We start from the raw sequence: 19,082 nt of genomic DNA, 5'->3' as shown, positions 1-19,082 counted from the left end.
GATAGTTCATTTCAATTCATCTAAATGTTTGGTATTGTGCATTTCATGCTAGGCTGTTATAGCTCAGCAAAAATCACTGTGAGTTGTTTTAGTACAGAATTGGGAAATCTAGCCAGGACTGGACAAAAGCAAAGATGGTTATCAAAATGCTATGTTTTTTTTGGTTTAAATTTTTTTTTTGCTTATTTGGTTTTCTACAGGGCCTTGCACATTGATACTGCATGTAGATGGATTGTGTGGGCACCATCGTATGGTAATGGGCACACAGACATTGTGGCAGGAGAGACTTTCTCAAGGCGTGACATGACTCGTGTGGCGATAACTTGAATCTCCCCTTAACACCTTGAATCTCCCCTTAACATCTACCTCAATTCTCCTGACCTGGCTTGCTCTGCTCTGAGCATAAAGCACGCTTACTGAAAGAACCAATCCAGTGGGCTCCTAAAGGCATCCCACACACCTGTTACCAGTACTAGTCGATATGTGGTAAATAACTTTACACTTATCAATTCCATGTTTTATTCATCAGAGTAAAATATGTCCTCGTACATCCGAAAGTTAACTGTTGAAACGCCTCGCAGCACAGATTGGTAAATGTTGTGGTCGGTCACCCTTGTGGCGAACATAGTTCTTCATGGTGATGACCAAGACCCTTCATAGGGTAAACAAATATTTCTTTAAGCAGTCTACATCCCGAGATAGTACCAGAGGAAATACGTAAAGCGATTGATATTAATTAAACATCAAAACAGAATTACTGGTCAATGATGGCAAGTGATGTAAGTCCTCAGGGTGCAGGCATGTCGTACCTCTGGTGGATGTAACTTCAGACTTGGGCAGATATAAGGAAATGGCCACTGACAGTGTTGCTGATGAACATTGCCATTATACTGGGTTTGTGGTGCATACCTTTAGAAAATTAGAAGTAAAATCCCTCACAATTAAAACACGAAGTTATGTTAGCAAACTCTTTACAAACATTTAAAATATTTAAAATTTGAAAACAGTATTGCTGCTCAAGGGTGGGTTCAGGAATTTTTGAGTCTGCCTGGAGACCATACAAATTGTGGTTGATGAATATGGCTATAAAGAACAGAACCCTTGGGAAATAAAAATGAAGCAAGTTACAGTTATATATCTTATTGTTCAAGGGAATGTCTCTCTGCATCTGAAGGCATTCACTGTCACCCTCTACAGGGCTGATGGCACACTATTCAAACATAATCACCCACGTCATGTTACACTGCACATGCAAGGAGGGAGGTGGTGGCAAATCAGGCTCAACTGGAAGTCATCAATAAAATTTTAGCTCCACATATTTAAATCAGAATTTTTAAGCATTTTGCACTTAACTCATTGGTTTGCTAAATTCTGCTTTTATTTCACGTACCATATATATAGAATGTCACTTGTGTATTAATTTTTGCAAATATTTTATGAGCAGTGGTTTTTTTTTCTGAAAGTTAAGTGCCCATAAATTAAAGCATTTTTTAGCATTTGTAGAGTAATGGATCTCGTAGTGATTTCGCATATCTGCTTTAATTGTAATTAAGACTTAGCTTTTGATACACATCTAAGTCACTAAACATTTTATCAGAAAAAAAATTATTTACTGCACCAATTTTTTTTTTTTTAAACGTGAAACATTCAGTATATTTGACATCAACTTATGTTGAAATATTTCTTGCAGCTCTGTAGCATGCAGAGCTGCAAGGATTATTTCAAATGTAAAACATCATCTCAGCGTGATGGTTTACATTTTTTAACAATTTATGTCTAAATTATATTATTTTAAAACTTAAAATATGAAATGAGAAAAAATTTAAACTTATATTCCCACTTTATAATAGTGTTTTTGTTAAATACAGCATTAATCCTCAAAATATAAGAGTGAATGATAATGCAAACCACAATGGTGGCAAGATATGCAGTAGAACCCGATTATAGTGAACCCGTCTATAATGAATTCCCGTTTATTGTGAATTTTCGTCTCGGTCCCGGCAAAATGATGAGGTTATGTAATAATTTATTGGATATAGCGCACAACTTTTTTCAATGTTGGTACGTTTTCCCATGTACCACGAACAAATTTTGCCGACATAATACACATTTATCTCAAATATTTTCATATAATTACAAGTTTTTTCACAAAACGTCTATTCTGGATCACAATGAAGTTTTTCTCCGCAATACGCTACTTGATTGTCCACTGTTCATATTATAAACAAGTCGTATTCGAGTGGCCTCGGTAGGCTACGTGTAGCCAAGAATGGTGATATGTTTGGTGAAAATAAAAAATAGTTTTCCCTGCATAGTTAAAGAATGGGCGAACGCGTGTACATTTAATATGTTATCAAAATTAAACATAAAAAACCGCCACACAAATACGTATGTACATTATAGCAGCAAATTCAATATTTTTACGTCTCATTTTTATTGTTCACGTTTCGGACATTTTGATTGAGTAAGTTTCCCCTCTATAGTGAACATATAAACTTCTCCCTTCAGATTCGTTATAACAGGGTTCTACTGTACTCACGAGTTAGTTCTTTGTGAATGATGCAATGATCTAAGGCAGTTAAAATACAGTGTGTTGCCTGACAACAGAGTATCTCTCCGGTGGGCTTAGCTGATTGAATTTAGAGCTCTTGAAACACTGCATGTGCAACACTGCATGTGCACCACTGCACTTAAAGCAGAAGGGAGTCTGACTTGGCAAGGAAGATATTGGCACTAAGATATTTGGGCATAAAAGTCTTGTGAATGTGAAAGGAGAGGAGAATTTTCTGTTGAGTGAGCTGTGTTGGTACCAATCCCTGGGATGATATAACCACCTCTAGAGCACAAGTGCTTTTTCAGAAAATTCTATGACCTTGACCAAGGATGTAGATCTTGTCCAGTGAGCATCATTCCCACTGTGTTTGAAGTATCACATCCAACCTCTTGTACAAAATGGGAAGCAATGTTGAGTCCCACTGGGACATAAAGTGCTGCTAATGTTGCCATATTTTCTGCGATAACAGTTTAACAGATTTTGGAATAATGTTGGTGCATTTGCTAATGCAAACGGTGCCTGCAGAAGAGCTTGGACATGAACAATGATTATAAAGTGCTTGTTACAATCAAGTAGTTTCCAGGAAACACTGTAATTAACATCGGTAACTTGATCAAATGTAGCTGCTTCTCACTTATGGATATTTTCAGGTACATTAATTTTTCGACATCTGTGAGGCCGACATTCATTGTTGCAAATGTGTTGAACAGTTTGGCAAAATAAACCCACTCCCTAAGAAATAAAGATGGCAGGATTTTGCGGCCATTGTCTGGAGTTGCTTGGCTTCTGGGTTGTAGCCCAGAATAAACCCTCAAAAACTGCCTCTGCATCCAACAACAGGCATTGCCTCTGGTCAAACATTCCAGCCAACCAGAAGAGAAGAGGCCACTGATTGGCCAGCACTTCCAGCCAATCGCAGATGCCCAGTTCAGATTGGCAAAACAGGCTAACCATAAAAAAGAAAGGTTCTGATTGGCCCACAGCTGCAGCCAATCGGGACACACTCCTCTCAGGCAAGAGTATTAAAAGGCAGGAGAACTTGCAATAACCTCAGTGGGTAACTGCTCCCTGATGGTAACTGCAATGTTGGGAATATCTTCGCCAGAAGCCAAGCAACCCCACTCCCTAAGATTTCCCATGAAATGTGCAATGCCCTTTTTGGTAAAGCAAAATGGAAGTTCCCAAATGCAATTCTTGGTTTGATTTTAAGTATTTCACCCTCTCGTCAATTAGGGACTTTACTGTGGCCACCATTGCATAATAATAATAATAATAATAATAATAATAATAATAATAATAATAATAATAATAATAATAATAACAATAATAATATTATAATAATACAATAATAATTTTCATTAAAAATTATGTAAGCGACTTGGAATTTGAAAAAGAAGCCTGAAGTTGTGTCCGCTGGTGCCTTCACAGTGAGATAGTAGGTTCAACACCAGCTTTCACCAAAGCAAGGTCATGAGCAGTCGCAAGAAGTAAGCCCTTTTTATTTGAATTCCACAACCCATTGTGGGAGAGGTCCGCCGCATGCTTAACCCAGTCTTTTGCAAGCTTGAGGTATAATAATGCAGACTGAAAATCTGTCATGATGTGTTTATATTCAGAAAGACGTACTATTTCTTAAATCAACGCTAAGGATTGCGACATCTCGCACAACAGGTAGCGATGAGGTAACTCATAATGGAAAAAGGCAGTAACTTCACACAAAGGGAAGGTTATTTACTGAACGCAATGGACAAAGGGCGGCGACGTAACACAAAGGAGACGTTTGTAACACTGAAGGGCCGGAAACTTGATAATTTTCTAATCTTGTATTGAATATACAATAGGAGGCTTATCTTCTGACATATTTACACATTTGTGTTAAATTCACGAGAGAACAAAAAAGGTTTCAGCGCGTCACGTAGTCCTGAATGAAAAAACATTTTAATACCATTAAAGGTATATAGTAAACGTATGCTGACGGAAAGAACTAAATGACTACGAAGTGTACACACCATTCTTGACGTAACGACTTACCGCAGCAGTACAATCACAATGACTGACAGTTTGACTGACAGTTTATTGCTGGTACTGCCAGCAGATGCAAATGACAATACCGTAGCTAGTATTATGGGAAACTAGCAAGTCCAAACAAATTGAAACAAAATTATACTTCAATTGACATGAGTAACAAATCATTATCAGTTAACTGTTAAGTGCTTTGTGTTTACATCGTAATATTTTGTGCAGCAGGTGGTCTCTTTCTCCCAGTCTTATTTAAAATTCAACCTTAATGTACTGTTAAACCTTGTTTTTGCCATCTTTTTATTCATGTTTTCCTTCAGTTACCTACATTTGCTTTAGGTCCCATTTACGTGTCATTAAATTTAATGAAATACTTCTCTGAAACTACATTGTGGAAATTACTTTCTACCCGCTATTCAGGTCTCGTATAAGATATAAGAACTGGTTTTAATTTACATAAAACTTGTTTGACTTTCTCGCACAATACAAATTTCCATAAAGTAGGTTCCATTGTTTTGGTATCGCCATTTTCTCTGTAAAATATATACAGTAAGTCCTCGGTTTACGTCGGGGTTACGTTCCTGAAAACCGCGACGTAAATAGAAACGACGCAAAATGAGCCATGTTTCATGCCACCGGCCGGCCACGGCCCAAGGTCGGCCGGAAGCGCTGGCATACAGACGTGACAACGGGCAATTTTATCAGCAAATGACAACCGACAGCGTGGGAAACAAGTCCAACTAGTACTTCTCAGCTTTATAGAATGGTTATTTAACCAGCTGATTTATTACCTTTATTGATTGAAATATAAAAACAGATATATAGTACATACTGTACGTAAGAGCAGGAAGCGTCCCTCATGATGTATGATAAGATAAGGCGGTGAACGTGTAGATTACGCTACATAGCATAAATTTACTACCGAAGGAAACAAAGAATTATAAACGAATTATATACGGTGTTTTGGTTAAAATAAAGATTTACGGTCATTGTAAACAACGTTATTGTGAATCGGCGACAACTTAAATTGAAACATGAGTACTCAAACATTAGCGACGTTAATCCGAAACGACGTAAATCGGTACGACGTAAATAGAGGACTTACTGTATTGTTATTTCTCATGTTGATGTTGCCCGAAAACTTTGTTTACTGAATAAAACTGTATTTTTCATGTTAAAATCTATTATTCTTTAGGAAAATCTGTTTACTTAATTAACAGGAATACAAAGTTCTCTGCATGTTTAAATTCTCTTTCAGACATCCAGACAAATTTTCAGTTATCTGTTCTGTCACCGCTGTTTAGCGCGAATGAAAATGTAGCCAAGTCACAGGTTAACATGTTTGGTTAGGTTGATGCGTGTATAGAGTGCGCACATATATAGTATCAATGTCGATTGTTTGCAGATTGCATTCAGCACAAGCACTCTTGTTTTGTGCCAAGTAAACTATATTTGATAGCCTGTACTCTTTTGTGGTTAGTGTGTACTAAGATGATAGTTATTGGTGTGCTACGTTAGTACTCTCGCACATTATTTGTCATGGTTTTTTCTTGTCAGTTTATTCCAAGTTGATACAAAATAAGAATAGTTATGTGGTCAACTAAAATTGAGATTAAATGCTTTTGTTTGATGTATAAATTCTCTTTCTTTTTCGGGAACTTCGAAACAGTCACAATTGGGCCCGGCTAAGATGACCATTGTTCCATGCACATACATACACTTGAAAATTTGTCCACCAAAGGTGTAAAACTCTTTAAATGATTATTATATTACTCGAAAACTGTTACTATTTGCATTTCAATAACAGGTTGAACAGAATTTTTAAAATTTATTCCTGTTACGATGACAAACTTACATTTCTTTACAAAATAGGTCCGGCATCACACCTTTTCGCTGATCGTTGCTCACAGTCCTGTGCTTTAACGAAAAGATGTCTCTATGCAGCATGTCTGGTGCCTAATTCTAATTTCTAAATAAAACATCAGAAAAATGATTAAAACAAAGGTTAGAACTGAATGTGGCATGGCCCCGACACTCAAGTCGTGGAAATGTCTGCTTCTAAGCACTCAAATGTGTTTCTGAGAAGCCCCCCCCCCCCCCCCCCCCCCCCCCCCCCCCCCCCCCCCCATATATTCAGAGCCTTTCGGAACAGTACTTGAACGACTGATGAGACAAAGCACAGTACAAGAACATATGGAACACAGTAAAACCTCTGGGACTTCCCTGGAAAACCTGCCTTCATATTGGCTACATTGATTACTTTTGCAATCAAGATATGATTTTCCAGTCCGTGAGTCTTCCCATGGTCCTGGCTAACGTCTCTCTCTTAACACGGGAAGTGATAAATTTTCATTTCAGCGCTTCATCTTCACATCTTTATTTCACAGAAACAACTGCCTGACGTTCTCATAACATCCCAAACGTGCCACAAAACACAGTAAAAATTATAGCTATAAAATATTTAAATTAAATATTTAAAATTACATTCATATAAATAGTAACCTAGCCAGCAATGTGAAAGCCAGTAAAAACAAGATTTTAGTCTTTTATAGATAAAATAATTAACTATAAATATTACTTACAAGAATATTAAGAAAGATAAAATTCAAGCATAAAAAACTAGGTTACTATGACCTTTGACCATATAATCAACTTATGCAACTAATGTATCGTACTGGACAATATGACACAACAATACTCTGCATTGTTTGCAGGGGTCTGCAACGCTAAAACTTTATAACACCTAAATTTTTTTGTACACTTTTATTCAACCTCATAATACAAGTAAGAATTAATGTATTAATAATAAATTTCAACTTCTTTTTTATGTAATGTATTTTGGGCATGGCTCGAGTATTGATGTTTTATTAGTAGGCTAGTATACATTAAACTTTACTATAATGTAAAGGTAATTATTTGTTGAAGGAATACATACATAAAATGAGATAAATATTAGATGAGTTCAAGAGTCCCTTAATTTATACTTTTCTGCAATTTACACTTTTTCTTTGTTCTCCCTGCAAAGTGTGAATGAGTTTTGCTGTATTTTACTGTGTGCTGGTGGGCCCTTGCCGTACTGGAGTACTATGAATGTCGCACGTCCTGGAGGTTGTTCTATTATTTTGAAGGTGCATGCCAACCGAGGGAGGGTATATGTCAAGTAATTGTGTTGTAATAAGTTTTAATATTACACATTTTGTGTGAATTCCAATCATTTACTACATTTAATAAACAATAGTAGAATTGGTAAATGAGTTTTGGTTTTACAATTTAGTTATTGTTTTGCAACATGAATTATACATTAAAAAATTTTTACTTATTGCACTTAAAAGTATTTTCTCCATATGTATTCAGATTTTAAGGACTTTGAGCACCTCTGTTTTGTTTCAGAAGTGCCTGCAGTAGAAGAGAAGCCCGTGCATGTTGACAATGAACTTAAAACGTCTCGTCCTGCATCTCCTGTGTCTTCCCAAAATGAACTGCAAAACTCTGGAACAAATGCAGATTTTCTAGATGACATATTGAAGCTTGATATGTTAAACTACCCCGAATTGCTGTCTGTAAGTTCTATCTATCTACATTGGTGAAAGTGTTTTGTTTAATTGTGTGTTTAAGTAATTTTCAAGTTACTTATTACATTTAAGAAATTTTCATCTGTGATGCTTAAGTTTTTCAGTCTGTAGTTTGGGTTGAGTTCATGGCATTGGTAGTGCTATTAAATGTATGAATGTATTGTATCCATCCACTTCATTTATAATGTCTTGCCTACAAAATTGCCTGTTTATGCGGTAAACTAAAGGTTTTCAGTTAATTCTCCTAATCTCCTGCTACAAAACATCAAAATTATTCTTAACTTTATGGAGCTGATAGCAACTTTTATTAGAGTTAACACAGTAATATGCGTTCACTTCTGTTACTATATACATGGTTTTATTGGATTGACTTCACAGTCTACATTTTAAACAAAGTGTATCAGCAGCCTGCACAACAACAACGGAAGTCGTTAAAAAAAACAATGCTGCCAACATTAACACATAACATCCTCTTCCACTAACAGAATAATACCAAAACCAGAATCACTTATATTACGTACCTATACTAGGATGATACATATAAAGAACTAAATCGGAATTGTCATCAACACTCCCTCCCAATTCCACATTACATTCTAACAAGATTTAACTTCTCAACAAAATATTCAAATTTACAAGCAGGCAGTCCCTTGGTCATGATATCTGCTATCTGTTCAGCAGACTCTACATAGATTAATTTCACCTTTCCTTTCCCTACCAGATCTTTGACAAAATGATACTGTACATCAAAGTGCTTAGACCTTTTGGTCTCTAATGACTTAGCAATCTTAATGGTTGATTGATTATCCTCATGAACATTAATTACATCAGCCACATCTACTACTTCTTTCAGCAAATTGTGTACGAAAATGTCTTCTGTTAAACATCTACCTATAGCATAGTACTCTGACTCACTGCTACTAAGTGCTACCACACCTTGTTTTTTTAAACCCCAGCAGATAACATTGTTATTCAGTTTTGTTACAAAACCTGAAATACTTTTCCTATCATTTGTGTCAGAAGCATAGTCAGCATCAACATATGAGGATATAGTTAATGTGTTACAATATGACTTTGCTAACTTCAAACCTATGTTAACTGTATATTTAAGATACTTCAAAACATGTTTCAGATGTCTCCAATGGTTGTAAGAGTAACATTTTTGGAATCTACCAAAGTATGATACACTGAAACATAAATCAGGCCTTGTGCAGACTGTAAGATACATTAGGCTGCCTAACAGCTCTTTATAAGGCACCTTAATCTTACACTCTCCATCACATGACAAGTTAAGTTTGGGCTGAATTGGAACTTTACTAGGTTTACATTCTATCATGTTAAATTTTTCAAGAACTCTCCTAATCAAATCACTTTGACTGAGAATTAAGCTTCCATCCTCACCTTTGAGGATGTCCATGCCCAAAAAATGCAACTTTTCATTCGAACTCAAATCTCTCATGCCCATCTTAGACTTAAGAGCAGACTTAGTGTCTTCGAGATCTGCACCAGAATTTGATACTAACAGAAAATCATCAACCCACACTAAGATATAAAAAGTACCCCTATGGTACAAACAAGGATCAATTTTTGATCGCATAAAACCCAGGTTGATCAATTCACTATTTACATAGTCATTCCATGCTTTAGGATTTTGCCTAAGCCCATATAAGGCTTTGTTCAACTTAAGAACTTTATCGTCACTGCACTGTACACCATCCGGTGGTTTCATATACACAGGCACTGGTAATTTGCTCTTCAAAAATGCTGATCGTACATCGAGCTGGTGTAGCTGAAGACCTCGCTCAACTGCAACTGAAAGCAGAACTCGTAGCGTTGTCATCCGGGCAACTGGAGAAAATATATCTTCATTTTCCAATGTTGGCTGTTGATACCCACGAGCAACAAGTCTGGCTTTCTTCTTCGTAGTTCCATCCACACTTTTAGAAGAGAAGATCCATCTACTGTCAATAACAGATGCATCCATGGGTGCTTCAACCACTTCCCAAGTTTCATTACTTTCTAAAGATGACAGCTCCTCATTTAGTGCTTGCCTCCAACCAGCATCTTTAACTGCATCTTTGAAACTGTTAGGCACATCTGAAGATACTGATAATGCCAGAACATCGACAGCAAAGTTGAGCTCAAAATCTTCCAAGTACTTTGGTAGTTTTTTGTGCCTAGAAGATCTGATTCCAGTTGATTCATCATACACACCCTCAGGATGAAAACCAATGAAGTCACCATCACCATCATCATCAGACTGATTGTTTTCATACATTTGTGTGTCATCTCGTGCAAACTGAGGACATACATCCTGTGTTTCATTTGGAATGTTTGAAGTAACACCTTCTGATGTTGCAGTATGTGTAATACTACCTGAGGATGGGCTTTCAGTATACCCAAGCTCATCAAAGATCACATTTCTTGCAAATTCAACATTTTTCTTTTCAGGATTCCACAGTCTGTAACCATTGTCACAATACCCGGTAAGAAATAACCTTTTAGATCTGTCACTGAGTTTTCCTCCATCTCTATCTTCTTTATGAATGAATGAATATGCAGGACATCCAAAAACTTTTATCTTTGACAGATCAGGCTTATGGTTATACCATCTTTCAGCTGGGACAATTCCATTCGGCAGTGCTGATGTAGCCAGTCTATTTGTGAGGTAGGTGGCGGTCATAATAGCTTCTCCCCACATCTCCTTGCCAAAGTTACTATCTAGCAGGAGACACCTAGTTTTCTCCAAAAGCGTTCTGTTGATTCTTTCTGCCATTCCGTTTTGAGATGGATTTCTGGCCATAGAATAACTAACACTGATTCCTTTCTTTTCACAAAAGCTCTTAAAATTGGAAGACACGTATTCACCACCTCTGTCACACCTTAAATTCTCTATGCGAGAATTAAACTTAGCCTCAACCATAGCTGTGTACATCTTAAATTTTTCAAAGACTTCTGATTTATTTCTCAGCAAATATGTGACACAGAAATGACTATAGTGATCAATAAAAGTCACAAAATAGTTAAACCCATCATATGTTGGTGGGGATATTTTTCCACACACATCAGAAGACACACATTGAAGTACTCTCTTTGCTTTGCGTTCTTCTGGTATAGCCTTCAGATAGGGTAGCTTAGTTTGTTTACCTTTCAAGCACACATCACATAACTCAGTGGGATACTTGGAAGAATGTCCCATTCTTCTATGCATCACATTGCTTGACACAGCTTTCACCATGGCTGCATTAGCGTGCTCTGGTATGAGATGCATCTTAACTACATACAATCTTCCAAACACTTGTCCCAACATAACCTTACGACCACACACAATTTTAACACAAGAGTTTTCAAAACTTACTTTACATCCTTTCTCTTCTAACTTACGGACTGAAAGTAAGTTAAATGCCAAGTTCTCACACACTAAAACATCCCTAATCTTTATGTTTTCACCTCCTTCAGACATACAAGAAATATTTCCTTTGCTTACAGCTTTCAATGACTCACCTGCCTTAGCCACATTAATGTCGAAGTTCACATCAGTTCTATCACTTAGATATTTTTGATAGCAACTTTTAATGATATGGCAACTTGCACCACTATCAATAACAAAAATAACTTCTGTTAGTTCACCATCATTCATTGCAGGCTGTTCACTGTCCACATGCCCGCATGACGAACTTTCTGTATCGAACGATGTCAAAAAAGAAAATTCCACCTCATTTGTAGTCTCAGCAGTATCCTTATTCTTCAATTTTGGACAGTTAAATTTCATGTGTCCCTGTACTTTGCAATAATAACACTTTCCATTAAAACTTCTACCTGGAGCATAATTACCTTTGTTATGCTTATGCTGTGAATACTGATGAGATTGTCCTCTTAATCCCTTGTATGCTGCAAAAACGTTTTGTGGGCTTTCATCTTTCTTCAGAAGTCTCTCTTCTTCTGCTAATAGAGTATTTTTCACATACTCAAATTTCACAGCCGACTTATCTTTATTATACAATATATCCATGGCAGATACAACACTATCAAAATCTGAGGGCATCGCCACCAACAATTGATTAACCATTTCATCTTCCTCAATCTTTCCACCAGCCACCTTGACTTCCGAGGCCATAGACTCGAATTGCTGTAAAAATTCTTGAAGAGGCTTTTCTTTCTTGTATTCCAGTTTCCGCCAAGCTTTCTGTGCAGTCACCATGGATTTCATCCCACGTTTTTCATATGTAGTTGCTAGGGTGTCCACAATTTCTTTTGCCGTGATTTTATTCATAATCATTGGCAACATGTTGTCTGCCAATCCTTGGACGAGAAGATTTCGAGCTTTGACGTCTTCTTGCTTAAATCGTTTAAGATCAGCTTCTACCGTCGGAGGTTCGGTTGTCAACATGTGTAATACTCCATTCTGTTCCAACAGTAACTTCATCCGATAGAACCAGTTACTAAAGTTTACACCATCAAATGGTCTAATCCCAAATGGTACGTTTGCCGCATTCGCCATACTTGAATACGACATGTTTCACCAAAGACCATACACTGATGATAACCATACACACGAGTCACATGAAGCCCTTAACCAAAAACTGCATATTCTCCATAAAACCAACTATATCTCTTGAACAGAAGTTGCCTACTGGCTCTGGGCCCATAACCTATTAGAGTTAACACAGTAATATGCGTTCACTTCTGTTACTATATACATGGTTTTATTGGATTGACTTCACAGTCTACATTTTAAACAAAGTGTATCAGCAGCCTGCACAACAACAACAACGGAAGTCGTTAAAAAAAACAATGCTGCCAACATTAACACATAACATCCTCTTCCACTAACAGAATAATACCAAAACCAGAATCACTTATATTACGTACCTATACTAGGACGATACATATAAAGAACTAAATCGGAATTGTCATCAACAACTTTTATACACAAAAAGTAAATGATGAAAGGATGCACGTATTAAGAACCTGTTTCATTTAGTTACTAACACCCTGATCTATGTGAGTTTACATAATTAAATCAAAAATTATATTTGAACTACGACACCTCTAGGTTGTCATATGGATTTGAAACTGGTTTGAACTGGAAATGATGGCAGTGATAGTTGTAATGGATGATGTATTGTCCTTCGTACTGGGACAAATGGTGCTGTGTGCTAGTTCATTTTGATGAAAAGAGGCCATGCATGAACTCAGGGTAGAACATGTCTCTTGAGTGATTGTGGTATGAGCATGCTTCAGAAAAATCAGATTTTTCAATGTGTACTGTATATGTCACACTGGAATACCTGGACTGTACCTTAGTCCAAGTTTTGTAAAGAGATGGTTTCGTAACGACAAAAATCGTAATGTACAATTTTGTTCATTGTATATCTTGGTAAAGCATAAATGAAATTATATAGATAATGTTTATCAGACATGTGAAGGTATTCATAAACATAACAAGCCGAGCTGATAAAGGGAAAGTTGTTGGCAAGTAGGTGTTGTGTAGCGGCTGGGCGCGGCTGGGCTGCAGATGTCACTGCAGTGTGTTGGGCTGTCAACATTCTTTCACCCTCTTCGCCGATGTCGCACTTCTCTTCGCTCACGGAACTCTGGGAACTCTGCAACGGTCGCGGAACTCTGGGAACTCTGCAACGGTCGCGGAACTCTGGGAACTCTGGAACGGTCGCGGAACTCTGGGAACTCTGGAACGGTCGCGGAACTCTGGGAACTCTGGAACGGTCGCAGAACTCTGGGAACTCTGGAACGGTCGCGGAACTCTGGGAACTCTGCAACGGTCGCGGAACTCTGGGAACTCTGCAACGGTCGCGGAACTCTGGGAACTCTGCAACGGTCGCGGAACTCTGGGAACTCTGCAACGGTCGCGGAACTCTGGGAACTCTGCAACGGTCGCGGAACTCTGGGAACTCTGGAACGGTCGCGGAACTCTGGGAACTCTGGAACGGTCGCGGAACTCTGGGAACTCTGGAACGGTCGCGGAACTCTGGGAACTCTGGAACGGTCGCGGAACTCTGGGAACTCTGGAACGGTCGCGGAACTCTGGGAACTCTGGAACGGTCGCGGAACTCTGGGAACTCTGGAACGGTCGCGGAACTCTGGGAACTCTGGAACGGTCGCGGAACTCTGGGAACTCTGGAACGGTCGCGGAACTCTGGGAACTCTGGAACGGTCGCGGAACTCTGGGAACTCTGGAACGGTCGCGGAACTCTGGGAACTCTGGAACGGTCGCGGAACTCTGGGAACTCTGGAACGGTCGCGGAACTCTGGGAACTCTGGAACGGTCGCGGAACTCTGGGAACTCTGGAACGGTCGCGGAACTCTGGGAACTCTGGAACGGTCGCGGAACTCTGGGAACTCTGGAACGGTCGCGGAACTCTGGGAACTCTGGAACGGTCGCGGAACTCTGGGAACTCTGGAACGGTCGCGGAACTCTGGAACGGTCGCGGAACTCTGGGAACTCTGGAACGGTCGCGGAACTCTGGGAACTCTGGAACGGTCGCGGAACTCTGGGAACTCTGGAACGGTCGCGGAACTCTGGGAACTCTGGAACGGTCGCGGAACTCTGGGAACTCTGGAACGGTCGCGGAACTCTGGGAACTCTGGAACGGTCGCGGAACTCTGGGAACTCTGGAACGGTCGCGGAACTCTGGGAACTCTGGAACGGTCGCGGAACTCTGGGAACTCTGGAACGGTCGCGGAACTCTGGGAACTCTGGAACGGTCGCGGAACTCTGGGAACTCTGGAACGGTCGCGGAACTCTGGGAACTCTGGAACGGTCGCGGAACTCTGGGAACTCTGGAACGGTCGCGGAACTCTGGGAACTCTGGAACGGTCGCGGAACTCTGGGAACTCTGGAACGGTCGCGGAACTCTGGGAACTCTGGAACGGTCGCGGAACTCTGGGAACTCTGGAACGGTCGCGGAACTCTGGGAACTCTGGAACGGTCGCGGAACTCTGGGAACTCTGGAACGGTCGCCGAACTCTGGGAACTCTGGAACGGTCGCCGAACTCTGGGAACTCCACCAGCGTTTCTGGTCAGGTACTCGTGAGTCGTCTTTCTAGAACTGACGATAGCGGCTGTGATGAGTCACGTCATCCCGGACTGATAGATGCCCGAAACAGAGAAAAGCATCTCTTAAACACACGTCTTCGCGCAGCGGCCCGCGGGATTTCCAAAGACTGCTCAGCGATAGATAACAGCGCCAAGGCAGGATAATGGGTTCGTTGCAGAGGGGGTAGGGGGTAGCAATGAAGTGATGACCCTTATAATGCGGCCAGGCACGCGTGGTATGCCTTATGTCAGTGGACGGCACGTGTCACAGCTCATGATGCCAGTGGTCTGGCAGGTTCGCCAGCCAGCTCTTAATCTGACGCGTCATGGTCTTGTCTGCATTCGTAACAATATTATAACAATATATTAGTTAAAGTTTGTAAGTGCCACATAGAAATATTTTATTCTTGCTGGCTACTTCAGCTGATATAATTATCAGGCCATTGTAACAAGTGTTGACTTCAACAATTAAGCCAAAGCTGAGTTGTATGCCATTTCAAACCAAAAAATATAAGAGTTTTAATGCAAACTTAACAAAATATCTGAAATTGCAAGACAGTGAGGCCCACTTGCCCTTAAAAAAAATTAAGGAAATGGGAACCTATTATAGAACTTATGTGTTAAAAAAATCATAAAATTTAAATGTTTACTTTGTATGAAGTGTGATCCTGGAGTAGTTGACTTAGATAAAACATAATTTTTTTAGTAGGTTCAAAATATTATAAATTGTAAAGGGCATAGTAGGAACACAAATGCATCAATATGTTATTTAAAGGATTTGTAACACTAACACTTAATACCTGAGACTAGCTCAACATTGGTGTTGAGTGCACATTCATGAACACTTTAAAAAATTAAAAAATTAGTTCAGCTTCAAAAATATTTAATTTCCAAAATAACAGTTATTGTTGATTTATTCCTGAAATAAGGTCTCTCTGACGCTTAACTAATTTAAATGTTTTTTATTTACCCTTTACGAAACTTGACTCGTCATAATGGCCGTTACCTACCGACACCAAGTTGGTCAAGTACAAATTGTTCTCACAAAACAGTTTTATTGTTTGAAGTATATTTACTGTTAGTTGGTACCAGAAAATTAATATTAAATACATCTCGCAGGTAAATCCAATGGTTACTTGTTACTCAATGATACATGCTGAAGGACTCTGTTCTCATTACAATGGTGAAGTTACTAGTTTTTTTTTGGCTCTTACTAATTAAGTTCTGAAAAGGTTCAAAGTTTGGCAGTCGTGAAACTCTCTCTTTACCATAATATATTATGTGCGAGCCATCACCTGACATGCGACCTACCAGTACCTCGTACAGACGCTGACTGAAGCAAAAGTGAATGGTAATTTCCTCCCCAATCACAAATTTACTCACTAAAATTTAAGCCAATCATGGGACATGGCAACAGCGATTTGGCTAAATCTAGAGTCTTTCTCATGCTTACAGAACTCTGTCTTGAATTCTTATATGCCAGGCAAACTGTTGCATCAGCCAGCTTTTAAACAAAGAACCGTGGAAAAAAAATACATCAGAAAATTTATGTCTACACACACACAAGTTAACCAACCATTGAAATTTAGGTAAAAAAAATTCAGAAGATTTCACAGTAAAGTAAGAATGATCAGAACTGCTTGCAAATTGGAAATGTAAATTATGACTATACAAAATGCACAAATATATCTTGAAAGAATAATCAGCTAGTATTTAAATGTCAAAATCTAACTATAGTACTGTATATAATCTGACACCAATATAAATTGTTAATTAAAACTCATTTAGACAGTGGGAGGGCAAGTAACCTGAGTTGTTAAAACACGAATGTCTGGAGTTCACTCCTAAAATAAAATAAGTTATATTCAAAAATTTAAATTTTTTGTATAATTAGATAGCAAAAGTATGGTTTCATTAAAAATGTATCTGTATAATATTGGGCTATTAGAATTTAAGCTATGGCTATTTGACTTTGAATGTAAATGGTATATTGGACACACAAAATGCATTTCAGAACATAGTGGTGAAAGTAAAAAAAATTGTAGCTTTAGTTAGCTACATATTTCACCTCTGAAATGTTCATGTTGCAATATTAAGATATGAAAACAAATAAAACTTTTTACCTATTCTAATTTTTCTGTAAAACAACACCTTGCTTAGAGGCTTTCTTGAAGTAATATGTTAACCAATTTTATTTAAGAGTAATTAATTTGTACCAAAATTTGGTCAGTATAGTTTCTTGTTTCAGAATGACTTGATGGCGGAGAACTCTTCAGGATCTCGGTTTAGTCAGTGGTTCAAAAGGGAAAGTCCTGTGTTTGAATTGTCTCAGAGCAGACGTTCTTCTATGCAGGATGAGTTAATGCCTGGTAAGGGAAATTTTTAGTTAACTAATTATCTAGTGTATATAAAATGTAGTAATTATTAATTTAAGTGTCAGCATGTTGGTACATTCAAACCTATTCCGAAGTAGTAAGGATCACGTTTTTAGATGTAGCTTGGTTTGGTTTTTGCTTAGTTAATATCAAATTTTATAACATCTAATCATTGAACCAAAAAAAAATAAAAAAATTGCTTACCCAACCTAATTGATTGTATGAGGCATGTGAATTTTTTTCATGTGAAAAATCAAGTGTAATTTGAAATATTAATTTAATATGTTAAGTAGTCAAGCAGTACAAAATAAGGGATATTTGTTTTGATTTGAAGTGTTGAGGACATTTTAACTTAAAATTAAAATTTTTGTTATTGGTTTTTAACATGCCTGCCAACAGTTTGAATACTTTTAGGGCAGGCACAAACACAAACTCAATATACAGGATACACAGTACATACATGACAACATACAATTGGTGGGCACTGCATTCAGGGTAATCACTACATACCGCAGGGTAGTCACCTGACCGAGAAGATCGCAAACCTTGAATTAGCCGGAAATTTTTTTGGTGCCAGGAAAATTGTGAGAAGCCCTTGAATTTTGGGAAGCCATCAGGAATTAGTTTTTGTCTAGCAAGTTGAAAAACTGCTCATCATGCATAAAAACTGCTTCACTTATACAATTTTTGAGCGCTGTTTACTGGAGAACTTCCGCAGCAGATGTGAGGAATGAGACATGCTTTAAGATTACACTGTGGTTTCCTGGCGATTGGCCTTAAGGGGAGGAAGTTGCCACTCAATTTTGTTCTTCTCTCTGGTTTGTTTATTACTTTTACATTTGAAGATTTTCACTGTCGGTAATAATAATAATGTGCCACGAAGGAAAACCATTACATTGTTTGTCACGTGAAAGACTGGAGACTCTGTTGCAGAATAAAACCATGGTATAATTTTGAACGAGGAATAAATTACTCTCAGATCGCGCCATAATTCTTATCTTCGTTAAGTGTCCAATGTATAATTTTTTTAAGGGTGACCATGAGAAAAGTTAATCTGTTTTTAAGATTTTACCATTACAATTAGTTTTGAGATACATTTGTTCTACAGGCAGTAATGTGATTTTTGGTGAATAGTAAAAAAAAAAAAAATAGGATGTACAAGTAGGGAGGTACTTTAACAACTAAAATTCATATTGTGCATATTACTGTGATTGAAAGGTTCTCTATGGAGAAATGTTAATCTAGGAGCATGTTTTTTTAGTGCTCAATCAGCATAAATACTGGTGAGAATTTAAATTGTTTGTTACTAATTATTATTTTAATGGGTTAAGTGTTTTCATGCCTGGCAGCTTTTGAAGTAATTTTAGTGGTGCCCTTTGTGGTTTGCTTTATTATTTATACCAGTGTTGTAGTATTGTAAAATTTTGCTGTTGATTGCTATTGTAATAGTTTAAACTTTTATAAGCTACTAAATTATGTTCAGGAAATATGCTTTTATCACATAA

General features: G+C 38.0%; 1 protein-coding gene across 16 annotated transcripts in view; it reads left to right on the top strand.

Moving 5' to 3' along the window:
* LOC134529158 (eukaryotic translation initiation factor 4E transporter-like) overlaps window positions 1–19,082 on the top strand; it is a 262,122-nt gene that overhangs the window by 119,783 nt on the left and 123,257 nt on the right. For 11 of the 16 annotated variants that reach the window (XM_063362953.1, XM_063362948.1, XM_063362946.1 and 8 more), the window contains 2 exons: window positions 7,964–8,133; window positions 17,451–17,571. In XM_063362953.1, the coding sequence (XP_063219023.1) occupies window positions 7,964–8,133; window positions 17,451–17,571 (291 nt within the window). The remainder of the gene's footprint in view (window positions 1–7,963; window positions 8,134–17,450; window positions 17,572–19,082) is intronic. The other 5 variants (XM_063362951.1, XM_063362949.1, XM_063362945.1 and 2 more) reach the window with 1 other exon arrangement.

Source organism: Bacillus rossius, chromosome 2, assembly GCF_032445375.1.
Source record: "Bacillus rossius redtenbacheri isolate Brsri chromosome 2, Brsri_v3, whole genome shotgun sequence".
NCBI classification, from domain to species: Eukaryota; Metazoa; Arthropoda; class Insecta; order Phasmatodea; family Bacillidae; genus Bacillus; species Bacillus rossius.
The sequence above is the reverse complement of the archived record's forward strand: the minus strand, read 5'-3'. Positions and strand labels throughout refer to the sequence as shown.